This window comes from Triplophysa rosa, linkage group LG23 (genome assembly GCF_024868665.1).
Source record: "Triplophysa rosa linkage group LG23, Trosa_1v2, whole genome shotgun sequence".
NCBI classification, from domain to species: domain Eukaryota; kingdom Metazoa; phylum Chordata; class Actinopteri; order Cypriniformes; family Nemacheilidae; genus Triplophysa; species Triplophysa rosa.
The window spans coordinates 941,464-964,569 of NC_079912.1; the positions used below are offsets into that span (position 1 = coordinate 941,464).

At 39.8% G+C, this 23,106-nt stretch overlaps 1 protein-coding gene across 10 annotated transcripts in view; it reads right to left on the reverse strand.

Moving 5' to 3' along the window:
- Nucleotides 1-11,888, reverse strand: part of LOC130547394 (microtubule-associated protein 4) — a 54,125-nt gene extending 42,237 nt beyond the window's left edge. For 9 of the 10 annotated variants that reach the window (XM_057323331.1, XM_057323336.1, XM_057323332.1 and 6 more), the window contains exons 1-3: nucleotides 11,716-11,888; nucleotides 11,010-11,066; nucleotides 372-488 (exon numbers count right to left, since the gene is read on the reverse strand). In XM_057323331.1, the coding sequence (XP_057179314.1) occupies nucleotides 372-488; nucleotides 11,010-11,066; nucleotides 11,716-11,884 (343 nt within the window). In that variant the 5' untranslated portion in view covers nucleotides 11,885-11,888. The remainder of the gene's footprint in view (nucleotides 1-371; nucleotides 489-11,009; nucleotides 11,067-11,715) is intronic. The other variant, XM_057323327.1, reaches the window with a different exon arrangement.
- Between the last annotated feature and the right edge of the window lie 11,218 nt (nucleotides 11,889-23,106).

Below are 23,106 nucleotides of genomic sequence, written 5' to 3' on the forward strand. Positions count from 1 at the left end.
GAGTGAGTGAGTGAGTGAGTGAGTGAGTGAGTGAGTGAGTGAGTGAGTGAGTGAGTGAGTGAGTGACAGAGAGAGAGTGAGAGAGTGAGAGAGAGAGAGAGAGAGAGAGAGGGGAAAGTCTTTAATTCTCTCACTCAGTATAAGCAAACAAAATTCAGTAAGCTAAAAAAGACATCATGGCACATGTCACAAACGACTATGAACACCTTAGCAATGGACTAGCTACGCCCTAGCAACAACATACATCACCCTAGAGTCATAGCGCACACTATCACCACTCCATGCTCAACAGCAACTATAAAAACGAACATTTGCAGTTTCAATAAGAAGTCACACAGCATCCGTGATTGATGTGAACGCAGAAATCTCACCGGTTAGAAAATCTGTGCCAAAGTCCTGCTGGTCCGTTTGATGCGGCCGTACGTCCCCCTGCGTCTCCGGCCACGGCGCTGAAATCAGTCCTGAAGAGCCCAGCGGACTTACGCCACCTGAAACAGACGTGAAATGACTCATTGTGCTTTAAATACAAACGATAAACCTCCAAGCATCCACACGTTCAACTCACCTGCCATGTTTCAAACACCTGACACGTTACTGTCAACAACTGACTCATGCACACTTCACTAAACAGACAACACAGCAGAAAGAGATGTGGCACGCTGTGAACTCATGCTCCCGTCTCGATGGGGAAACTCCTGACTCAAACTCAACTGACTGTTCTAGAGACAAAAACACTCCCACAATCCCCCTCCTCGTCTGACGGGCCGGTGGCTGATGGTGAAAAGACCCGACAGGATAAAACCCAAAGTCAAAGCGGCGCTGTGGGGAACCAGCACCCAAACAGAGCTGATGTCCCGACCTGAGGCTGGAGCCATCAGACATTTCCAAAACAGACACATTCACATATCTTAGCATGATCTGAATGAGTATTCTAGTTTTATTACTCATTTAATTAGCTTTTATTTTTACGTGACGTCTTCATCTGTTAGATGTTTGGGGTGGGTGGCAGCCGTTCGGGGTGATGCTGAGGTTAGTGAAGGGAAAGCTGGCTGGAGTTCAGAGCTGTACACAATCAAGAGCCAGTTCAGGGTCATGCGACCCAGAACTGTCAAGTCACGTTGAGTTTCCTTCAGTGAGTTCTGTTATGAGATGTTTAAGAGTTCAGTCAAACAACAGCTCAGCAGAGCGATATAAAAACCCTGAATCAGTTCTTTAAACAAACCATTTGCTACGTAATGCAAAAACATTCACACATTTGTGCGCTTGAGACGGTTAAAAATGATTTTTGTCGGAGTATAAAAAATCTAAACATTTGTGAAAATAAAGATTTATTTAAGAAGTAAAATGATAGACATGAAGTTGCAAGCGGGTGTTTTTGCAACAACAACAAAAAACCTAGAAAAAATATCTGCCGATAGGGCAAGAAAATCCTTCTTGTATTTGTACTTCAAGCATAAAACAAGACTTAATATCTCATGTTATTTTGCCTCTCGAGTAAATTGATCTTGATTTAGTCATGTTTAGATATTTGTACTGAAAAACAAGACAAAAATACTGAGCAAGAAATATTCAAATCTATGACGGGAAGCATATAAACACGTTTATCTTGAATAAATACAGCATTAAACACATTACTTTTGGTACACTTTGAAAACAGGTCCTACAGACCCAAACACCACACAAAGGTTAATAAAACGTTTCATTATTTTCTTTCTAGTTCTTATGAATAAATATGAATGTGGGTAAAAGATGATTTATTTGTACACATAAAGCTGCTTTATTTTCTCGTGTTCTGGGAAATTAAAGTCGAGTCAAGGTTGCGTGAGGAGGTTTATTTGTATTATTTATTTATTTGTTTGTTTTTTAAGCCTGTGCAGTTTAAAGCATCAGTCTTACCTTCAACCTCTGTTCTCCTGCTGATATATTTTTGTGTATTCTCTCTTTCTTCCCGTTTCTGTATCTTTGTACCTCCCATGGGTCACACAGACCCCATCTATTTTGACATATTTGTCAGTGAGGACGCAGACGGAGCGCAGAACTGCTGGCTGGGCAGATGTCCCCATGACACATTCGCCAGAGGAATCAGAGCAATGACACAAAGTCTGAGTGACCTCAAGGCTGACCTTCTGTCTGTCTGACACCAGATCTTATTTATATCAATAACATCACCTGAGGTCAAACGCATGTGATCATAGAACCGTGACAGCCAATCAGATGTCTGGACGCAAGGAAACCAGAACCACCTCTATACTGCACAAAACTCACAATCCTTACAACAAATGCAGAATAAAAGTGATTGATAAACTTTATTTTTACCTATATATGTAAATGACCTCTGTTGTTCGTATTCATTAAAGTAAAAATACACTTAAACTGGAACACAATGAAGTGGAAGCAGCTGTCTGAGATCTGGCAAAGAGAAAGTAAACACGAAGGAGCCGTGCGTCCTCTGGCCGACCCCACAACTCCTGCATCAGACAGATGTCGAGACGCTGCCGAACGGCCCCAACGAGACCCCCCGTCTGCCCTCTAAAGTCGACTGATTAGTGTCTTTCTGCCGCAGGGGTCCTAAAACGCTGCTCTACAAACATTTACTACATTTATCATCAGGATTACAGTGATTATGAAAACTTCAAATACATCCAAAATCTTTATCAGACAAATCTTAAGAGGAAAAGCTCCTCTGCAGAAGGGGATTATGGGAAACGGCTTCTTCAGACACATGGGTAGAGAAGCGACCTCACGGCTGCAGTTTAAAGAAGTGTGAGAAGAGACGCGAGCGCTGTGGGGCTTTACTAACACATGACAGAGAAACTACACAAGCAGCCGGGTCAATAAACGGCCATCAGGATCTTAAACTATAGAAATAATACGAAATACAAAAATAAAAGAGTGAAAGTGACCATCACTCCGACTCATTTACTATATAGTGTGTAATCTGTGATGCACACTAACTCATTATCTCTCTCTCTCTCATACATTCTCTCTCTCTCTCTCTCTCTCTCACTCTCTCACTCTCTCACTCTCTCACTCTCTCACTCACTCACTCACTCACTCACTCACTCACTCACTCACTCACTCACTCACTCACTCACTCACGTTTTCTTTTGCACTCAAACACTCTCTCACAAACACACGCACACACACTCACATTTTCTTTTGCACTCAAACACTCTCTCACAAACAAACACGCACGCACGCACGCACGCACGCACACACACACACACTCTCTCCCTCACACACACATGCTCTCTCTCGTGTCTGCTGTGATGGAGCAGAAACGTCACTTCCAATTTGTCACCTCTAAAGTTTCACATCACACTAGGGCTGTGCAATTTGGGGAAAATATCTAATTGCGATATTTTTGACAGACATTGCGATTGCGATTTGATTTGCGATTTTAACTTTTCTAATTCAAGCTTCAATTCAATATTGTTGTGTGGAGCACAGTATGGGTATAGTTACCCTGAAAGAAAACAACAATAATAAAAACATTTAATTGTTTCCATTAAAACCATTACAAAATTAATTTTTGTAGTGTGCTTTGGGCATTATTCAAATAGGGCTTACTGTTGTTCAATTGGTTCCCAACTTCCAGATTACATCACACCAATACAATCCAAATACCAGTGAACACTATTATAGTTTCCATTAAAACAAATACAACTCCCATTGTAACCCTTAAATCCATAACATTTTCTATTGTGTTAGTGAATTATTAAAATAGTTCATAGTTTACATAGGCTGATTTACTATTTTTTAAGTATGTGGGATTTTTTAAAACAAGTAAAAAATGTGCTGAATGTTTAATTTCATCCAAGTGAAATTAGCAAAACAGTTAGATAGAATTTACATTTGTTTGAAATGCGGAGCTAGGCGTGAGTTTACACGTGCGTGCGTCAAGCCTCATCCATATTGCCAGATGCCCGTGTGGAGACGGACTCAAGTACTATAAACGTCATTACGAAACAGGCTCTTCCGCGAGACGCGCGATTACGAAACAGGCTGTGTGTGCGCGTCAAGTTTAAACGGCTCGTCCGCGAGACGCGCAACGCGGGGCAGAGACGCGCGAGTATGACAGGCTGTGTGTGCGCGTCAAGTTTAAACGGCTCGTCCACGAGACGCACAACGCGGGGAAGAGTCGCGCGAGTATGACACAGGCTGTGTGTGCGGTCTTCTGAATTGGACGGTTCTTTAGTATTTATTTGCCTAATATGATCGATCGGACTCTGCAGATGCCATAATAACACACACTGTCTCTCTCCTGCCTTCTGTATGTTTGTTTTTTTAATGACGGACGTTTATGCAGTTGGCTGGGGCAGTGCTGATTAGGCATAACGGAGGTGCGCTCACTCAGTTGGTTAGCAAGAATGCCACTCAAAGCGGGCTTGGAACAGACGTTTCCTATTTTTCACATCGCTTCCACATCGCAGCCTCTTGCGATTAGCAAATCGCAACGTCTCACATCGCGATTGCGATTCGATTAATCGTTCAGCACTACATCACGCCCAAACATTGAGCAGCCACTAAGGCCTGAAGTGACAGATCTGAGTTCAGGGGCGTGTCATCACGTCCCCTTCATCTACAAATGTCACAGACACCATGAAGCTGATCCCAGGTCAGAAGAGAAGATACTCACATGTGCCTGCTTGGTCAGACTGCTTTACATTCAGATAATCTCTTTATTTTCTTCATCACCTGACTGTTCAGTATTCTTTCCACATCAATAAAATCTGTTTTAGATCATCATTCATTCAGTTTATATCAGAGAAGAGCTGATTGTTGTGTAGAGGACACATCTGGATCAGAGATGAACTCCACAGAGCTTCCACATCTCTGGAGAGTCATGGACACGGCGACTTCAGATCTCTCACATCTGCTGCGGGCCGCTCCAGCCCTGAAACAGACTGAAGTAGGCCACGCTGACCCATATAGAGCTCCCGCAAGACACACCACGCCCCAACACGCGCTCCACATCGCCGTTTCTTACTGGATCTGCCCCGCGCGGTCACACCATCACAATGAAGAAGAGAATCAAGTCAAGTCAAGCTTTATTTATAAAGCACTTTTAGAACAACAAGTGTTTAACAAAGTGCTGTACAAGCATAAGCAATACAATATAAGAAAATCAAACAGACAAACTATTAAAAAGTTCGTAAGTAAGATAAGATAAGAGTAAAATAGAATAAAATAAAAATAGCAGCTCTCACACAGAGTTAAACGCCAAGCTATAAAAATAGGTTTTTACAACTGGACTTAAAAATAGTGAGTGTTTGGGCCTTTCTAACATGTAAAGGCAGATTATTCCAAAGTTTAGGCCCCGCTACTCCAAATGCACAGTCACCCCTATTCTTTAGTCTTGCACGGGGGGGAAATTAACAATGAAAGGTCGGCGGACCTAAGTCCCCTCGACAGAGTATATGGCTGTACTAATTCTGACAGGTATGACAGGCCATTTAATGATTTAAAAACTAGAATAAAAATCTTAAAATCAATTCTGAACCTAACAGGAAGCCAATGGGAGTAATGTACCCACTTTGTGTTCCCGTTAGCAAACGAGCTGCAGCATTCTGAATCATCTGCAGTCTGGTGAGGGAGGCCTGGTTAATGCCTACATACAGTCCATTGCAGTAGTCAAGACGGGACGAAATAAAAATGTTTATAATCCTTTCAAAATCTTTAAGAGACAGAAAAGATTTAATCTTAGAAAGTTGCCTCAGCAGATTTAATTACCAGATTAATCTGTTTGTCCATTTTAAAATCATTATCCATTAAAACACCCAAGTTTTTTACGGAAGGCTTCACAAATTGTTTTAAAACACCCAAGTCTAGGTCAGGGGCCCCACAGACGCCCCTGGTTTAAGCAGTATAACTTCCGTCTTGTCCTCGTTAAATTTGAGAATTTACAGTCATCCAGGCTTTAATTTCCTCAAGGCAACACAAAAGTGGCGCTATAGAGATTGTATGTTTCAAAGGCAGATATAATTGTGTGTCATCTGCAAAGCAATGGAACCCGATATTATACTTCCTAAGAATGGATCCTAGAGGAAGTATATATAGAGAAAATAGAAGAGGCCCCAAAATGGAGCCCTGGTGCACCTCACATGGGAGACACGCTGTAGAGGACATAAAATCTCCAAGACGAACAGAAAAACGTCTCCCAAACAGATACGAGCGAAACCACTCCAAATCAGTGCCCTTTATGCCGACACAATGATCCAACCGAGAGATCAAAATATTATGATCTATGGTGTCAAATATAGCCGTGAGATCTAGGAGCATAAGTATAGCATAGCTGCCTGAATCGTTGGCAAGTAGTAAATCATTAAAAACTTTCAATAGAGCTGTCTCCGTGCTGTGAAGGGATTTAAAACCAGACTGAAATCCCTCATGAAGACCATGTAAATTTAAAAATGAGTACAGTTGTATATAGACAACTTTCTCTAGTATCTTGGAGAGAAACGGAAGTTTTGAGATGGGCCTAAAATTAGCAAGGACGGATGAATCCAAATTAGGTTTTTTAATCACTGGTTCCACAATTGCATGTTAACGACTTAGGTACCACTCCCGTAGCAAGACTGCTATTTACGATAGATTGAATTTTAGATCCAATAGTTCCAAAGACTTTTTTTAATTTGAGGAGGAATAATATCCAGGCTACAAAAAGACGGTTTCATCTTACCGACAATCTCTCGCAAAGATTCAATAGATACAAGCACAAAACTGATCAAAGACAGCAGGACACACAGTAGTAACAGATAGATCAGTAGAGAGAAGAGAGATATTTGCTCTAACATCCACGATCTTGTTAATAAAAAAATCTAAAAAGTTTTCACACATCTCGGCTGAGCACTGAAGGCAAATAGATTGGGGAGTATTCAAGATAGCATTAATAGTGCTGAAGAATGAAGTAGAATGAAGAAGACGAAAGTGTGTGTGTCTGTGTTATATTCTTAGAATCAAAGTGACGATGCTTTACATTTTAAACCTAGTGGGAGTCTGGAAGCAAATTTTATTTTGGCAATATTGTATCATTTTTGACGTCACATTTAAGAATTTAAATCAACAGACATTCAAAGTCAATTTAGGTTTTTAGGCAGAGAAAGACTGAGAGAAGAGTTTAGACATTCAGAAACAGTCAATAAAACTTTATTAGCGGTTTTGAGACTAGAAAAAGATCATGTACATAAGATTGAGCCATATGTTACACAGTTCTAGTGACATTCAGGTGTTATAAAATCACTGACAGGTTACAGTCGAGAGTCACTGATTGCATGCGAGACATTGGTTAGCGCGGGACAAGAATGCTTCTGTAAAGTGCACACTAAAGACTGAAGCTCGTGGTCCTTCAATGAAGCTATGACCAGATCTAGCCGAGTGTGTGTCTGCTGCTCTTCTAGTGTGCACACTTGTGAGCACATAAAACTAGAGATCGAAATGTGTGCAGGTCCACAAGCTTCAGTCTGGAGTTTAATCATGTTAATAACACAACAAACATTCACAAATGCTGAACAAACATCAGTAAAACAGAAAGTTGCATCACTGTTCGAGAGCACAGATTTGATCTCAAAGGAACCTTTCAGACACACAGACGGCTGGAAGCGGTTATATAATGTCACTGAGACAGGCTGCAAATGTGTGAGTGTGTGTTCTGACCCCAAAAAGGATTCGGACATTGAAGTCACACTTAAATATGTGTAAACGACTTTAAATTATGTTACAACATATCAAAGCGTGTGTCACTTGTTAAAGATAACAGCAGTAAACATTTCTAGCAAAACATGAAGATGTTTATATTAATATTATGAAGTAACTAGATGGGTACATTAGGCATGTTGCTTACATGATTAGAATGTTGCTAGCATGATGCTAACACGCTTAGCATGTTTGCTATAGTATACAAACACTAAAAAAGAAAAACAAACTATACTCATCATTATCACCTTGAAAACCAGAATAAAACTGCTAAAACTGAAAAAGGTGAAGTCAGATGTTTGAAGATGTCCAGCTCTGTGTGTAAGCATGACTGAAGCCTCCAGGTGCTGTTTTATATCGCTGTATGTGAATTTAAGCAATGAGGCTAAAAATACAATATACTGTTTTGCTTTGGTGTCTCTGCTGTATGATGATAAACACAAAGCTATATGAATATCTGAGATGTGACATATAGATGAAAAATATTAACTGCAAGATCTTGAACCGAGAGATTTGTGAAATGTGTTTGTGTGATCAGCTCTCAGCCAGTAAACAGATCGAGTGTGTATGTGTGTGTGTGTGTTTGACAGACCTGGGGCTGTAAACGCACACAAACACACACTGTCATTATCACATATATCAACTCTGACTCTGAGCTATCATTCCCTCACAAGATCTCATGGCCGCTGGAGGTTTTTCTCCGGTGGAGTTTGTTCGGAGCGGCTGTGTTGAAGTTACAGTGTGCCTGAAATGACTTTGCCAGAGAGGAAAAGTAAATGTGTTTCTTTAAATGTGTGTGACGGGCGTGCGGTCGGTTTCTTTGCATTTTACATGCTACATTCAAAATCCTAGCAAGCTGCCTGTGTTGTCTGCATTTTATGACATCACAGACACAATAAATAAAACAAAGATTCGCACTCCTTTGCTAATTTTTTAATTACGCAACAATACGACAATATCAGATAGACAAAAGTCCATCAAAAAAAAAAAGAGAGAAAAAACTATCATTGCAATATTCTATAAAACATTAACAGAAATATTTTAAATGCAATTTTTAAAAAAATTAAATTGTAGGGGCCGTTCCCGTGGATAAAATGCAGCATGAGTGTCCAGGTTAAGCAAGGCAGCTCACTAGATTTGAACTCTGTCATGTATCCTAGTTGTTGTGAATGTTAATTCACCCTTCCCTGAACTCAAGCAGTCAAGCGCAGCGTGTAACGGGACTTCTGAAGAGGGTTTTCCAGAAGGTTCTGCAGGGTGAGGGTGCAGCGCATAGCAACAGGGCGAGAGGAGAGTCGGCTGCAGATCTAGTTGTCTGGAGCGACACACGACGTCAGAAAGAAACGGCACACACACACGCACACACACACACACACAAAGAGAGAGAGAGAGAAATGTGCGACGAGAGTTGAGAAGAGAGAAAGAACAAAAGCACTGGTTAATCATTAGCCCCGCCCCTATCAGCCCATGCCCCAGCTCATGCACATGCGCAGTCCCAATTAACAAACAAAGAAATAAATAGAGTCATGCTTATAAATAGATATTCACAGCGGCAGTATTCCCCAAACACCTGCGTCAGCTGCAGCTCACAGACCTATATTCCTGTCCTACTTTACTTCCTGTGAAAACTTTATAATGATGAACTTGATAAATGTTCAGAAATCTTACAGGAGGTTCAAGCTGGATAATAACAGCAAGCACAAGAGCACCATCTTATGGACGAGCAGGCGAATAGAAAACAATGTGTTACAGTGATAACACAAAAGCAGTAACACAAAAAAACACTGCTCCATTTAACAACATCTCCCACACAACATTTTGTATATGTATTTTAAGTATTAAAGTCGTTAAGTTACTGCAAACCACTGCGATCTAGACATATTTCTATGGAACTATAAAAGCATAAAACACATCTGATCAGAAACTGTTAGTCAGTGAGCTGCACTGACCTCAGCATCCACTGATACACATTTCACATCTTTATTACACAATTAAACTGACTGTGACTGATCATGCAATGACATCAAACACAACTGACGGTTTATGAATGTATAGGAAGAGCAAAAAGGTCAAAGTGTTGAGACTCAAGCACATGCAACAATGCCCCAAACCACACAACATCAAAAACATCAACTTAAGTAGGACAACGCAAAATAAACCAACAGAAAAAACACAGCGATGATTTAAAAAAAGCAAAAGATAAAAAATGATTCAAGCCACTTCTTAAAGAGATTTCAAGCTGAAGTGTCTGGTGTTTTTATTACGAACAACTAAAAACGGCACGAGCGATGACACCTGACTGTAGCTCTGAATGTCCATTCTTCACTCTTTGTGGTATAAACTAAAGAATCATGACGTAATACATGACCTTTTTTATGTAATCTGATTTAATAAACAGGAACAAATTCACAAACGTGCCAGTTAACAACACGTGAAGACATTTCATAACAAAGCATCGCTCGACACTGAACTACTGAAAATATCCGCTCATCCTCACATGTAAACAAAAGCATATTTACAGTTAATTAGCAGATAACACCACAAATATATATGTTGTGTTATGCTAATATGTAGATGTATTTAGTCTCATCTAACAGAGTAAACATGTTGGTGTGAATGAGTCGTTCTCATCAGAACGTTGTTCGTTTCATCATGTAAAAGCAGAGTGAAACAGATGAAAAGGTTTTTCATAAAGATTGGTCTTTAACATTGGTACAAACAAACTGTCTGTCCATCAAAACATACAAAGATGCTTAACATAAAAGAGTCCACCTGAACGTCAGTCTCACGTCATCTTTTCCAAACATTAGACTTTTAAAGAAGAAAAGATTGAGGTCTTTGTGTCTACACTGCATCGCGGTTGGACAAACCTAGAAGAAACTAGAAAAACGAGATCTTTACACGGCAAGTGAAGCGTTTTAGGTACACGGCTTCTTTGGTTTTAATGCGATGGATAAACGTTTGCTGTGTAGACTAAATGTTGCGCTGATAAAACATTAGGCATTGGAAATCTTATGTCACTATCATGTTTGCATCAAATATTCGGGCTACACGGTTTCATGTCATTTACTGAAAGTGAATTATAAACAAGAGGAAGATCTCGGTCTGTTTAAACATTTAGATAAATCTGCTTTACTCCTCCGTCAACTCAAAAACCAGTGGCTTCCAACCCAACCAAAGCAAAAACAACAACACAACACGATAAACTACCACACAAATGAAAATGAAGAACTGAACAACTCAGAAGATGGGGAAACATGGATTGACACCCAAAAAACTGAATCAGGGCGGGTGTAAATACTGAGGCATCTTACCAGGGTTCTGAGCCCCTTGGACTTTCTGATCTCCGTTCTCCATTACTGTACCTGGCTCTGCTCACACACACACACACACACACACACACACACACACACACACACACACACACACACACACACACACACACACACACACACACACACACACANACACACACACACACACACACACACACACACACACACACACACACACACACACACACACACACACACACACACACACACACACACACACAAAATCAGACTTCAAAACCAAATGCTAGATTGCTGTCAAACACAGAGTTAACTCAACGCAAACAGCCAGACGGTCGTCCACAAAAGACTCACACCGTCAGTAACGTAGAGGGAGCGGCCCGCTCTTATTTCACAGAGATACAGATAATAAACATCACCGCTTGTTTAAAGAGGTGAGACGTCTGCAAACATCTTTCATCTCAACACAAAGACAAGACAAACCTCTCTTTTCTCAGAGAGAACAACAGGGATTCATCATAAATATAACTGTGGTTTGAATCAAAGCAGACGGTTAAGCCTCATCTTAAATCAATAAAACCTGCATTCTTTTTGTTAGAATAAATAATATCATTTGTGGCATCAATATAGTAAACACTAAATAAACAGCAGCGTATATCAAACGCACTTGAAATGATGGAATCAGACAGCATCAGATGATGTTTTCTTTGGGTTAAATCAGACTCACCCTTCCCATCATTGTCTAGCAGTGGGACAAAGTCCGTCTTGCCAACCGTCTCGCCGACCTGATCATCAAAGGTCTCCGCCTCCAGAGTGGCCACGAAATCTCTCTCCACAACATCCTCTGTATCGGGAACGCTGTCGGTCAGAGCGTCGGTCAAACTCAGATCTGCCATGATTCCACCTGAAACACAGAATCACAACACATTTATTAAAAATGAAAATAGAGATTTGTATGTAATGTCAGTCAATCTACAGCAGATTTTTGAAACTGTCTGTTGCGCATCGGGATGAGATGGATGCAAAGTCATTTGGATTTTAGATTTTTCCCTCATATTTCCATTTAAAAATATTTTTGTTGGTTTTGAACTTTCGTTATTATACCAAAGTCCATTTACGGAAGTCGTGCCACTCGGCGGCCATGTTTGCAACGCCTCTGGGCAGCTATTTACATCATAGCAAGTCCACAGTCCTATCTACTTGAATGGGGGAAGGCAGATATTTCAAAATCGCTGGCAAAAATCACAATTAAACAACATATTTCCGATCAATAATTAAACATGACATGAACCGTCTCATAACTTTGGTTTGCTAAGTTCAATGCGCGCCAAACTAGAAGTGCGGATGCAGCTTCCTTTTCCAGTGAAATAAGCTCTCATCAACTACACTGAAATCTTTCATCAACTATACCTGAAATGTTGCCTCATTGGTGCACCAGTGTTTATAAGAGGCTTTTTAGCATGCATATGCACGAATTTCACTAGTGTTTGTAAAAGATTACAGTAATACATATGAATGGATTCACTCGTGTTTGTAGATGCCTTTCATTAATAAATATGAACGAATTTCACTATTGCAGATCGATGTGTTTGTTTCAGTAGTGGTTGTAAGAGGTATTTCAGTAATACATATGAATGGTTTCACTAGTGTTAGTAAGAGTCATTTCAGTAATAAGTTTGAATGAATTTCACTAAGTTCGATCGATGGTTTTATTTCACTAGTGTTTGTAAGAGTCATTTCAGTAATTAAGGCCTACACGGCCCCTCATAGTATACTGTACACAGCGAGTTTGCCAGTATGAACACACATTGCGTTCAGAATGACTCGCACACGAATGACTCATTTGAACAGATTCATTTAAACTACTGAACTTTTCAGTCACTAGCGAATATAAGAGATCCTTGAATCATTTAAAGTGAACCACAGAGAATGCAAGATGTGAATGAGCTTTGGTCATTTAGAAAGTTGGCTATTGTGGGCTGAAAAGTTAGTTGAAATGATAAAAAAGCTTTATTTGATTAAAAAAACATTTCTGTTTAGTTGAATAAAAGTAATGTTTTATATAACTTAATAATTGTCATTTTTATCAAATTTTATTAGAACTTTTAATATGTCAAATTCAAAGTCACTTTGGTTAAGCCACTTAAAGGTACGGTAGGCGTGTGTGTACAAGATCAGGATGGCACCACCTCATTTTGAGCCAGGAAAAACCCTGTTAAAGGATTCATCTTCATCATATCTGAAGTGAAAGTGAAGTGAAAGTGACCTATTAGTCAGATATGGTGACCCATACCCGAAATGTGACTCTGCATTTAACCCATCCAGAGAGTAGTGAACACACGCACAGCAAGTGGTGACCACACGTACCCCCGGAGCAGTGGGCAGCTATCACTGCAGTGCCCGGGGAGCAAGTATAGGGTAAGGTGCCTTGCTCAAGGGTGCCTCAGTCGTTACCCGCCGGCTCTGGGAATTGAACCCGCAACCTTCTGGTCACGAGTCCGACTCTCTAACCATTAGGCCACTCAGGGCTCTAAACTAACTTTTTGCACTGGTTGCACTGGTGTGCCTAAAAGTTAGGGGCACCCAAATTTTCGACCGCATCGCATTTAACACCGCAGTTTTACAAGTTCACTTTTTTTTAAATCGCTGTCCATATTGGCAATATTGACTTGTAAATGATTATCTAACAATCTGGTCAACATAAAGTTCGTTATTTGAAGCACAATTCTACAAGAAAGCAGGGCTCTAGACTAACACTTGAGAGAGGTGGCACTGGTGCTACAAAGTTATTCAGTTGGTGCCACTAGCCCTTAATTTGATAGCACCAGAGTCGTGGGCTGAGGTAAGAAAAAAGAATCACTAAAACTTCATTAAAATGTGTTTAATACATTAATAAATCAATTAGAAATTAATACAAATCATTGTTTATGATTGAATTATTTTTATTGTATATGTAAACTCTCTTTCAAAACTTTACCATATTTAAAGCACATCTTTCTTAAAGCTACTTTCTTCCTTTATTTGTTGTGATCGACTCCTATAAGAGAACACAATTCCTTTAACATCAGTGAGTGTTTTTGGGCCCGTCCGTTATTGTTTGATGAACATTATAAACAGAGATCTTTATTATGCTGCTGCCCCTTTAAGACTGGAACACGTGTTTTGTTTCCCAACTGTTTGGTCACGAAACAAACTGAATATCTTTACAAGGTTTCTTGTTAATATGGGAATTTTTAGGTTATTTTGTGTTAATATGTCCGTTTCAGAGTAAGAAGGCGTGAAAGAGAACTTCGTTTAGTATTTTGTGCTCTGACTCTCTGGGCGCGCGCATCTCAAACAACCCGCGAGACCTGAAGGCTTTTAGTGATTATTCTTCATGAAAGCTGCATTGATACACGTTTGGCTTCTATCAATAGCGACTCACAAATAAATAGTATTTAGCGTGATGTATAACGTTTTGTATGCTTTGCAGTATTGTTAGAGATCTTTATACAATAGTTTAGTGCTTAAAGTTTAAACACGTGTTTCCTGCATTAGCTTCACATGCATACAATACTCGCAACACATTTCGTTATCTTTGCTGTTTTGTACCTTAGCAGTGGAAATTCTTGTATTCTGCATATTTATTTAAATTGCAAGATTGAGCGCGTCACTCGTCTGCTCTTTCGGTCCTTCGCCTCCCGCGAATTACGTGTTTGGGGGCGGGGCCACTGATATATAAGTGAATGGTTTAAGGAGGGGAGACAAAAATGAGTGACTGAATGCGCAGCTTGCGCAATATAACACTTCAGCGCATTAAATTTATAATATGCAAAAATGATATATTGATCAGTTTGACAGTCGCACCGGTGCGACCATTAAGAAAAACTTGCCGCACTGGCAGGAAAATTTGTCGCAAAATGAGACCATTTAGTCGCAGTCTAGGCGTGTCAGAGCATTGGTTATGATTTTCGGACGGATCAGGCCTTAACTTGACATTCTTAATGAAAAAGTTGTCAATCGTTCTTTTCATCTTCTCTCGTCATCCGCGGCTACATCCACTCTGTTTATCTGACGGGCCTATAGGCTACTCACCTCTCTGTCCGACTGCAGCACAGCATTTTCAAACGTACACACACGTACAGGAATATCTGGACCACGTCCAATCAGAGGGGGGTCCGCCCTTCACTATCTCTGATTGGTTTAGACCACGATATGGGCCTAATGTGTCTGTTGTTGAACCACAGGGAGACTTTCGCAGAGACTTTTTTTCCCTCCAACGGCTGGTCGCACCGGTGCGACCTCAGGTTTTTTTTAGTCGCACCATTGAGAAATTAGGTTGCATGTGCGACCAAATTGGTCGCACTCTAGAGCCCTGCTGATAATCATAATTTGTAATCTCAAAACGTTCTGCCTGTTTTTTCCTAAACCACAGAGATTAAACATGTGGCTCAGTGTTTCAAAGAGGGATTATCACAGTGGGACACAGTGCCCAGAGGATGGACACACACACACACTTCAGATTAAACTTTTCAGAGGTATTCATAAGACACATTATGCTAAGTTATATGTAGTCACACCACGGCTCTTAACTATATTAAAAATAAGCCTTCTATTTTCATTAACACAAGATAATGTAGATCAGTTAATATAACTATAATCTCATGAATCACAGGCCTGAGTCACAGTTTGTGTGCTGCTCCTAGTGTTGAGACGTAACAGAGACAAAAATAATGTTCTGGGGAGGAAGTAAAGGGCTTTCAGACAGGAAGTGGGTGTGTATTTTAGTTGTGTTTTGACCCCTCTGTTGCACACTCATAGTATGTTAAATTTTACTGCGGTGAGATGAGACCTTCAATCTAACAGCTAAAAACAACAATCGAGACAAAGCCCGAGTCTCCTGTTCACCCAGAGAGCCGGACCGGATCCGGTCAACACAAACAAACCAGCATCTATCTTGTGTTTCATGTCACGACAATCATGAGGTCACACATGGGCTTGTGAACATGTGACCTGACACGCAATAGTCTGTCTCTTTTCAATTACGTTCTAGGGCTGAAATAATTCAGCAAACATGTTTCTGTGACCTATTTCCCCACAAAGATTAAACACCATTATGTCTAATCACATTGCTCAGCAACTATTCTCTATAAAACCTGTCTATATTAGTGCTTTCAATATCTACATTTACATACATCAGGCATGTATTCCAGTAAGCAAAACATTTATGCAAGGCTACATGAAGACCGCTGGTCCGTGCCATCACAGAGCGAGTTGTTTTGGCTGTGAGCCTAATAAAATGTGACGGAGCTCATCGGAAGTCATTATGTTTGAACAAAGGAAGGAAATTGGGGTAAAGTGTGGCTTTTCACCGGAGCTATTTGATTTGATAAACCCGACCAAAACTCTCTGGTCGAATGAGGTCACTCACAGAATTAAGCCCATTTAAATCACTGCTCTACACAACACACACACACACACACACACACACATGCGAACGCACACACAGGTACGCAAACGCACACACAGGTACGCAAACGCACACACAGGTACGCAAACGCGCACACACAGGTATGCGAACGCACACGTGCGCACACACGCACACTCTCTGATACACACACTTTATCTGTCACAATAATCACACACTTTCGCTCATTCACTCAGAGCATGAATTATACAGCATCCTAGTAGTATCCTCTATATGAATAATCCAATAACTGATAAAAAGAAAAATACACAGAGCTGTGAAACTTATTTAGGCAACAGTTCAAAAAAGTTCAAATCCAGTTCACACTGTTGTGAAAACAATGAAACAAAGAATACAGTTAAAAACAAACATCATCTCATCTACAAAACATTCAACATAAACCTGCGTTTATGTCTCATCTGGACTTCTCTTTACCCAGTTTTGAAATGGTTTGGGAAGAGTACTTTATTACAGCAGTAAGTCTGAAAATTTCATCATTTGTCATCTCCACAACCAGCAGCAGAGCACAACAACACACAACCAGCACATTCACACCATAGGTACACACTCACGTTACGCATCTCAGACACCAGTCTAGTGTCAGATCAGCAGTCATGATCAAATGTACTTTGTGTTCTTCATATGGTGTAATGAAATGCACATATTTATAAACTAAATGTTTACAGGTTCTTGACTCTTGTAAGTCTGGCAAAAGTTTAGGCCTGAAAAGATTTGATATGTCTTGAGAATTTGACTGAGTCAGCATCTCTGTTCCTTCTGCTTTTCTTTCACACATGCAAAAACACGACAACTCAAACTGCTGACAGCGTGCTGGGAACCAGCTAAAACTCAAAGACACAACCATTAAAGAAGAATTCAGAACAGGACAGCACACTTTCCAAACATTCACAATGCGTTGTGTCAGAGCCTCCCAACGTTCCAGGGATGTTTGGAATTCCATGGTGTGACACTACTGCAGGTTTGGAGGAAGACTCATCTGTGACTCATAATCACAACACAACCTACCAAACACACACTAGCCATGTTTCCATCCATGGTTTTCTTGCGCAGGAGTCTTCAACTAAAATTGCTTGAGGTCCAGTAAACGAACCCTCCTTACCAGCCGAGGTCCGGACAATTAAATACCTAAAAGCATGAATTGATGGTTTTTGGCAGACCAAAGAAATAAACATGTCTTTTCATATCTATACGACGGCATTACAATGTCTGACAACAATATAATTAAGGCAAATGTGCAAAATGCCCTAATCTCTAAACCTGCACTGAACATACATTCATTTCAACATGAACAACTTTAAAAGAAAACTAAAGTGTTGTTTTGTGCTGAGCTGAGATGAACAAATAGCAGCATCAAGTTGTGACTGATCATCCTCTGATAACATTTCAGCTCTTCTGGTGGCTGGTGCAGCTGAAAGGGGGGTTTGTTTAATAGTTTCTTATAGTTCATGTCTTTATTTTCCTTCTAAACGTGTTTCACACGCAGCCTTCATGCACTCTTTTACTATTTCTCCATCAGTAAAGGGCTTGGTATGTTTCCTAAGATCCACTGTATTCTTAGTGAACATTCATATGCTCGTTGTTGGGCGGTAAGTGAGTGAGGAAGGACCCGTGTAGATCGCTTCTACTGGGCTTTGAGCTCATCTATTTCCGTGTCCTTACCTCGGACTGCTGCGGGTAAGTTTCTTCAAAGTGTCTCTGTCTAATTTCATAATGCCGTTTAAGGTTTCCACTTTTGACAACCGCAACAGACTCCGAGCAAATGAGACAAACCGGCCTCGTGCATCTCGATGCAGGAAGAATAAATGCAAATCTCTCGACCCATTCATCAACATGGTTTTCAGTCATATGGGCCATATGTCAATAAAATTCCTCAAATGTCGACACAATCTTTTCCTGTTTATTTTTAGCGCATGAAATCCATATTGACACCTCAAATGTCGCATAAAATATTTTGTAAACAGTTTTTGTTGAGAAAAGGGGGCTTTAACGTAATAAATGTGGTGTCATGACAGTCACAAAATTCACCTATCACGCAGCGTATGCGTTTACGATGTTGCTCCCGTTAAAGCACTGATTCTCTGTAAATCAAAGATGCATCACGTGCGTCGATGAGGAAAAATTAGTGGGCCTGAAATTCCAACGCTGAAAAAAGGTAAAATAAAATACATATATGAACAAATAAAATTATTGTCATTTCCGATTTCATGATCAGAGGCAGTTAGGCTACATGAGAAATGAAAAATCACAAACATGACACCAGAAAATAACAATTTTATGAGTGCAATTTATTAATAAATAATTTTATCTCTAACAATTTAGGAAAATAAAGTGACTTCAAAAGCTCTAATAGAATTTTATAAATGTAATGTGAGAATAAGCTTCAGTTAAGCTAATGCAGAACACTTAAAAAAGGTAAAAAAATCAATAAAATGTCTGAGGTCAAAGCTGCATTATTTAAAAAAATAAAAAAAAACGTAAATTTTTTTGCTTTGAATGCATTCTCTTCCACATCAAACTGCGACTAGCTTGACTGCATGTTCAATGCGTTGAAATACTGCAATATGAAAAGACTGAATATTTCACTGTACCAGTCTTTTTATAGAATAAAAAAAAATTGCAAAAAGAAAAAATGAGCTGCTCTGTGCGCGTCAGCAAATAAAGGCAGTTACGTCCATTTCAACATCGTCATCTTATTTCTTATTAAATAACATTATTTGAAAATGAGTAGTACTTGTGAATTTGGATTTTCTCATTACTCTGTAGTCTGTACATAGATAGCAAAAGATAAGCCTGCGAATTTCCGATAGAGATGCAAAATTAAGTATGGAAAGAGCTATAACAAAACTTAAGCGACAATGCATTTTTTTAGGTATGACATCATTACGCACACCATTTTATCGGTAAAAGGACAACAGGACGGAAACCGCCTGGAGACAGCAAATTTCGCAGACATGTTTTTTTCGCACATTTGCTTTGTCGATAAATAACCAGCACAAAAACTGGATGGCTAATGAACACACACACACACAGGCTTAACACACACGCATATCAGTGAGCACACACACAACACTTCTGCATCTTATCACATTTAGCACAAAGACAGTATTTAGTGTTTAAACACCGACCTTCCTGTGGGTCATCTACTGACCGTCACGCAGTCAATGATCAACTCTTTAACGCCTCGATTCACATTTATAATGTCCTTTAGACTAATTCACATCACAAAACATCAATCAAGATATAAAACAATAACACAGTGGAGCGTCTGAACTTGAAATCATCTTTACCACGGTAAAATCACAACAGAGAACCTTTAGCAAATAATGTTTAAAATCAAATGGCTTTGAACATTGTCAATCATTTTCTAGAAATCTCGAAGCTGAATGTTTAAATATCGAGTAGCAAATCTACAACATCCGGCCAAACTTGATTTCTCTGCCCTTCCTCTTTAATAAAATCATAAAGCACAAGTTTCAGTTTCACTGAGGCTTTATGAAACACACACAGACCCTGAAACTCAACTGTCACAATAGTTTGTCTTCAGTGTGTAGAATTAAAAGCAGTTGTAGCGTAACATCAGTGACATAAGAAACATCCAAAGATCAGCATAGGATCAATGCAAAACTGAGAAGCTGAATGCAACCCAAACACAATTTTTTACTGAACCTGGACCAGTGCACATCACAAAAGCATAACAAGATGGTTTGATGAGATATGACTTTTCAACATACTATATTCTAACTTCAGGAACTGAAAACTTCCTCTGCAGATGTTTTACTGAGGTTAAACCGCACAAACAGCTCATCCTAAGCAATATGATTATTCACGTATACAGGCCTACATATTTTTACAGACTAACTAAAGGAAGTGTATTACTTGTCACAACAGATTGTTTTCTACAGGTTCAGATCACATACAAAAGTCATAAACAATCTAAAAATCTCTTGTAGCAAAAACAGCTTGTTTAATGTTCAATTTGAGTAAATCACAATAAACAATGCAGAAGAACTACAACACCTTTCAGGGCTCCAGACAAAAAAAATCAACTACAGAGCCTTTGGCTCCTATAGAGGAAAAACACAGGCGCCACATAACATGAACTTACATTTGTAAAATGACGTACTTTTAGTTATCCTGTTGTATGTATATCTTCCCTCTCATACGTTTTGCTCACATAACGATTTTTTCAAGTTGTTTTTCCTCATAAGCAATGCTATAGGAATCTGCAGACTTTTCATGTTAATTCTGCACTAAAATTGGGGGAAAATCTGCAGAATTCTGTGGAATAGTATCAAATGTGTCTACATTTGTCCACAAATATAATTGTTTGTAAATGTGTTCAAATAGTCTTAAAATGCTGCCTGTCTATACTGTACATTTGAATGCAGTTGATAGCAGATTTGGTTCTGCTTATTTAGAAAGAGGCAGAGTTGTTATTGATTGATGCTCAGACGACTGTGTAAACTCTGAATACACCAGACCAAATTTGTACTCTGAATTCATTTGAACAACAGAAAATGTGTATGTCAAGACCATATTTATATATTATATATACTGTATGAAAGAGTAAACATTTTATTGTTTATAGAGTTTAAAGCAAAAAGAACAGGATTGTGGTAATACGTTATTATGTTGATTTTAGTTTGTAATAATTACATTTTCCCCCATGTTCATAACACAATGTAAAGATAACTTCAAATAAAACTTAACATGAGAATTCGCATGCCGTTTGTTCTCGCTTTGAAATGATCCAGTGGTGTCTCAAGTAATAGACAAATTACGTTCCCTGAACTTCTCCGTGGTTAGTTTCATTTTAAACGTCTCAAATATCACATTGTTCGTCCTCAGGCTCACTAAAATCTGTCACAGCAAACAGCGCGTCATAGAAATGCGCTCATGTTGTGTTTGTATATTTGTCAATAACAAGCGCTGAAATCCGCGGAATTTCATGTAGTTTTCTGCGTAGATTTGTGGGCGCTTATTCCACACTGCCTTATCGTGCTCTGGTGCGCTGAGTGTGGAAAAACGGAGAGCAGACCGCTGGCGCTCCTGCAACGAGGCATGGGAGTCGGGCGCTCTTACGAGGAAAGACATCAGTCTCTAGTGCAGGGGTCTCCAACCTTTTTGTAAGCGAGGGCTACCTGAAGATATAAAATCATCTAGAGGGCTACTTGTTGATAAAATACTTTCAAACTTGAAACACGTGATGCATTATTTTTAGGCTCACAGGACCAAATTCTGTTTTCTTTCACATATTTTTCCACTTGAATATATTAAAGCTTACAACACGTGCTAATAACATTTCATGATGATGTGTAGCACTTGGCTGATACGTATAGTCACAGATTCATCAACTGTCCTGAGCATTATTGTTGAGCCCTGTGTTTGGCGGGCACCTTACAGAGTTTATGCGGGCTACCAGGTGCCCGCGGGCACCACGTTGGAGACCACTGCTCTAGTGTCTGTCGCTGGAGCACCTCTTGGGGTCAGGAAGTGAGGTTTACCTGCACTGCTCTCTCTCTCTCCCGTCGGCATTCGGTACACTGGATTTTTTTAAGTGCAGCGCTTCAGTTGGAAACTTTTTTCCCAGCCAAATTAAAATGAAAATTTTTAGTCGCAAATGCGACCGTTTTAGTCACAGTCTGGAGACTTCTTTACACTGTTAAACGTTCTGTTTCTCAAGCTTAACATGGTCAACTTGTCAAAAAACGGGTTGAATGTTTGACGTAGTATTTCTGTGTTCGATTCACTATGCCAGGGTTCGTACAGGCTTAGTTTTTTTTCCAACTGAACATGGATTCCTGTTTCTTAACAAGGGTTCTTAGTCCCTTATTGGACAATTTCCCTGGAAAATCACGCCCACCCGGCATCCAGCGAGTGAAAGAGCACGCCCACACGTCAACCAGCCAGTGTGAGAAAGAGCACGGCCATCAATGCCGCTTCACTCCGCTGACTGAAGTTGAGGTGTGTTTGTTTGCTCACTGCATTTGGGTGATGAATGTCATATAAACGGTGGATATAACGCTGGATTTGGAGATGGTTTGAAACTGATAGATGGTGCGGTCTCAATGCTTAAAGATGCCAGATATGAACCGCACGTGGTAAGTCAAACTAAATCATATGTCCGTGGTTTGTTGGCAATCGGCGTGTACGTGCATAATGTAAACAACACGAAGGGATTAATGCGATGATGTGTTGTGTGCTCGTGCTGTAGTTCCGTCCCCCCTGCACGCCTCCAGCAGCTCCTCTTTTTCCGGAAATAATTGTAGAGCTGTATCTCTCTTTTATAAATGTGATCAAACTAAATACTCTTCGAAGATATGAAGTATGCAATACTACTGTATAGGCACTCAAGATTAATACGAGATCGGCAGAAACTGCGTGTGTTACCTCATCTTTAAACAGAGCGAGAGAGAAAGAGACAAATGCCAGAAAGAGAGATGTGATCATAACCTCACTATAGACACAGGCACACATGGTCACCAAAATAAAACACTGTGTCCACACAATGCACACAAAATGAAGTGGAAACACAACTTCACTTTTATACAGAAATTAGGGAACATTTCTGTGTAGGAAAGTGTAGGAAAAATACAAAATACTGAGAAGCAGTTTTCAGAATGTGAAGGACCTGATTATTGTACCTGATTA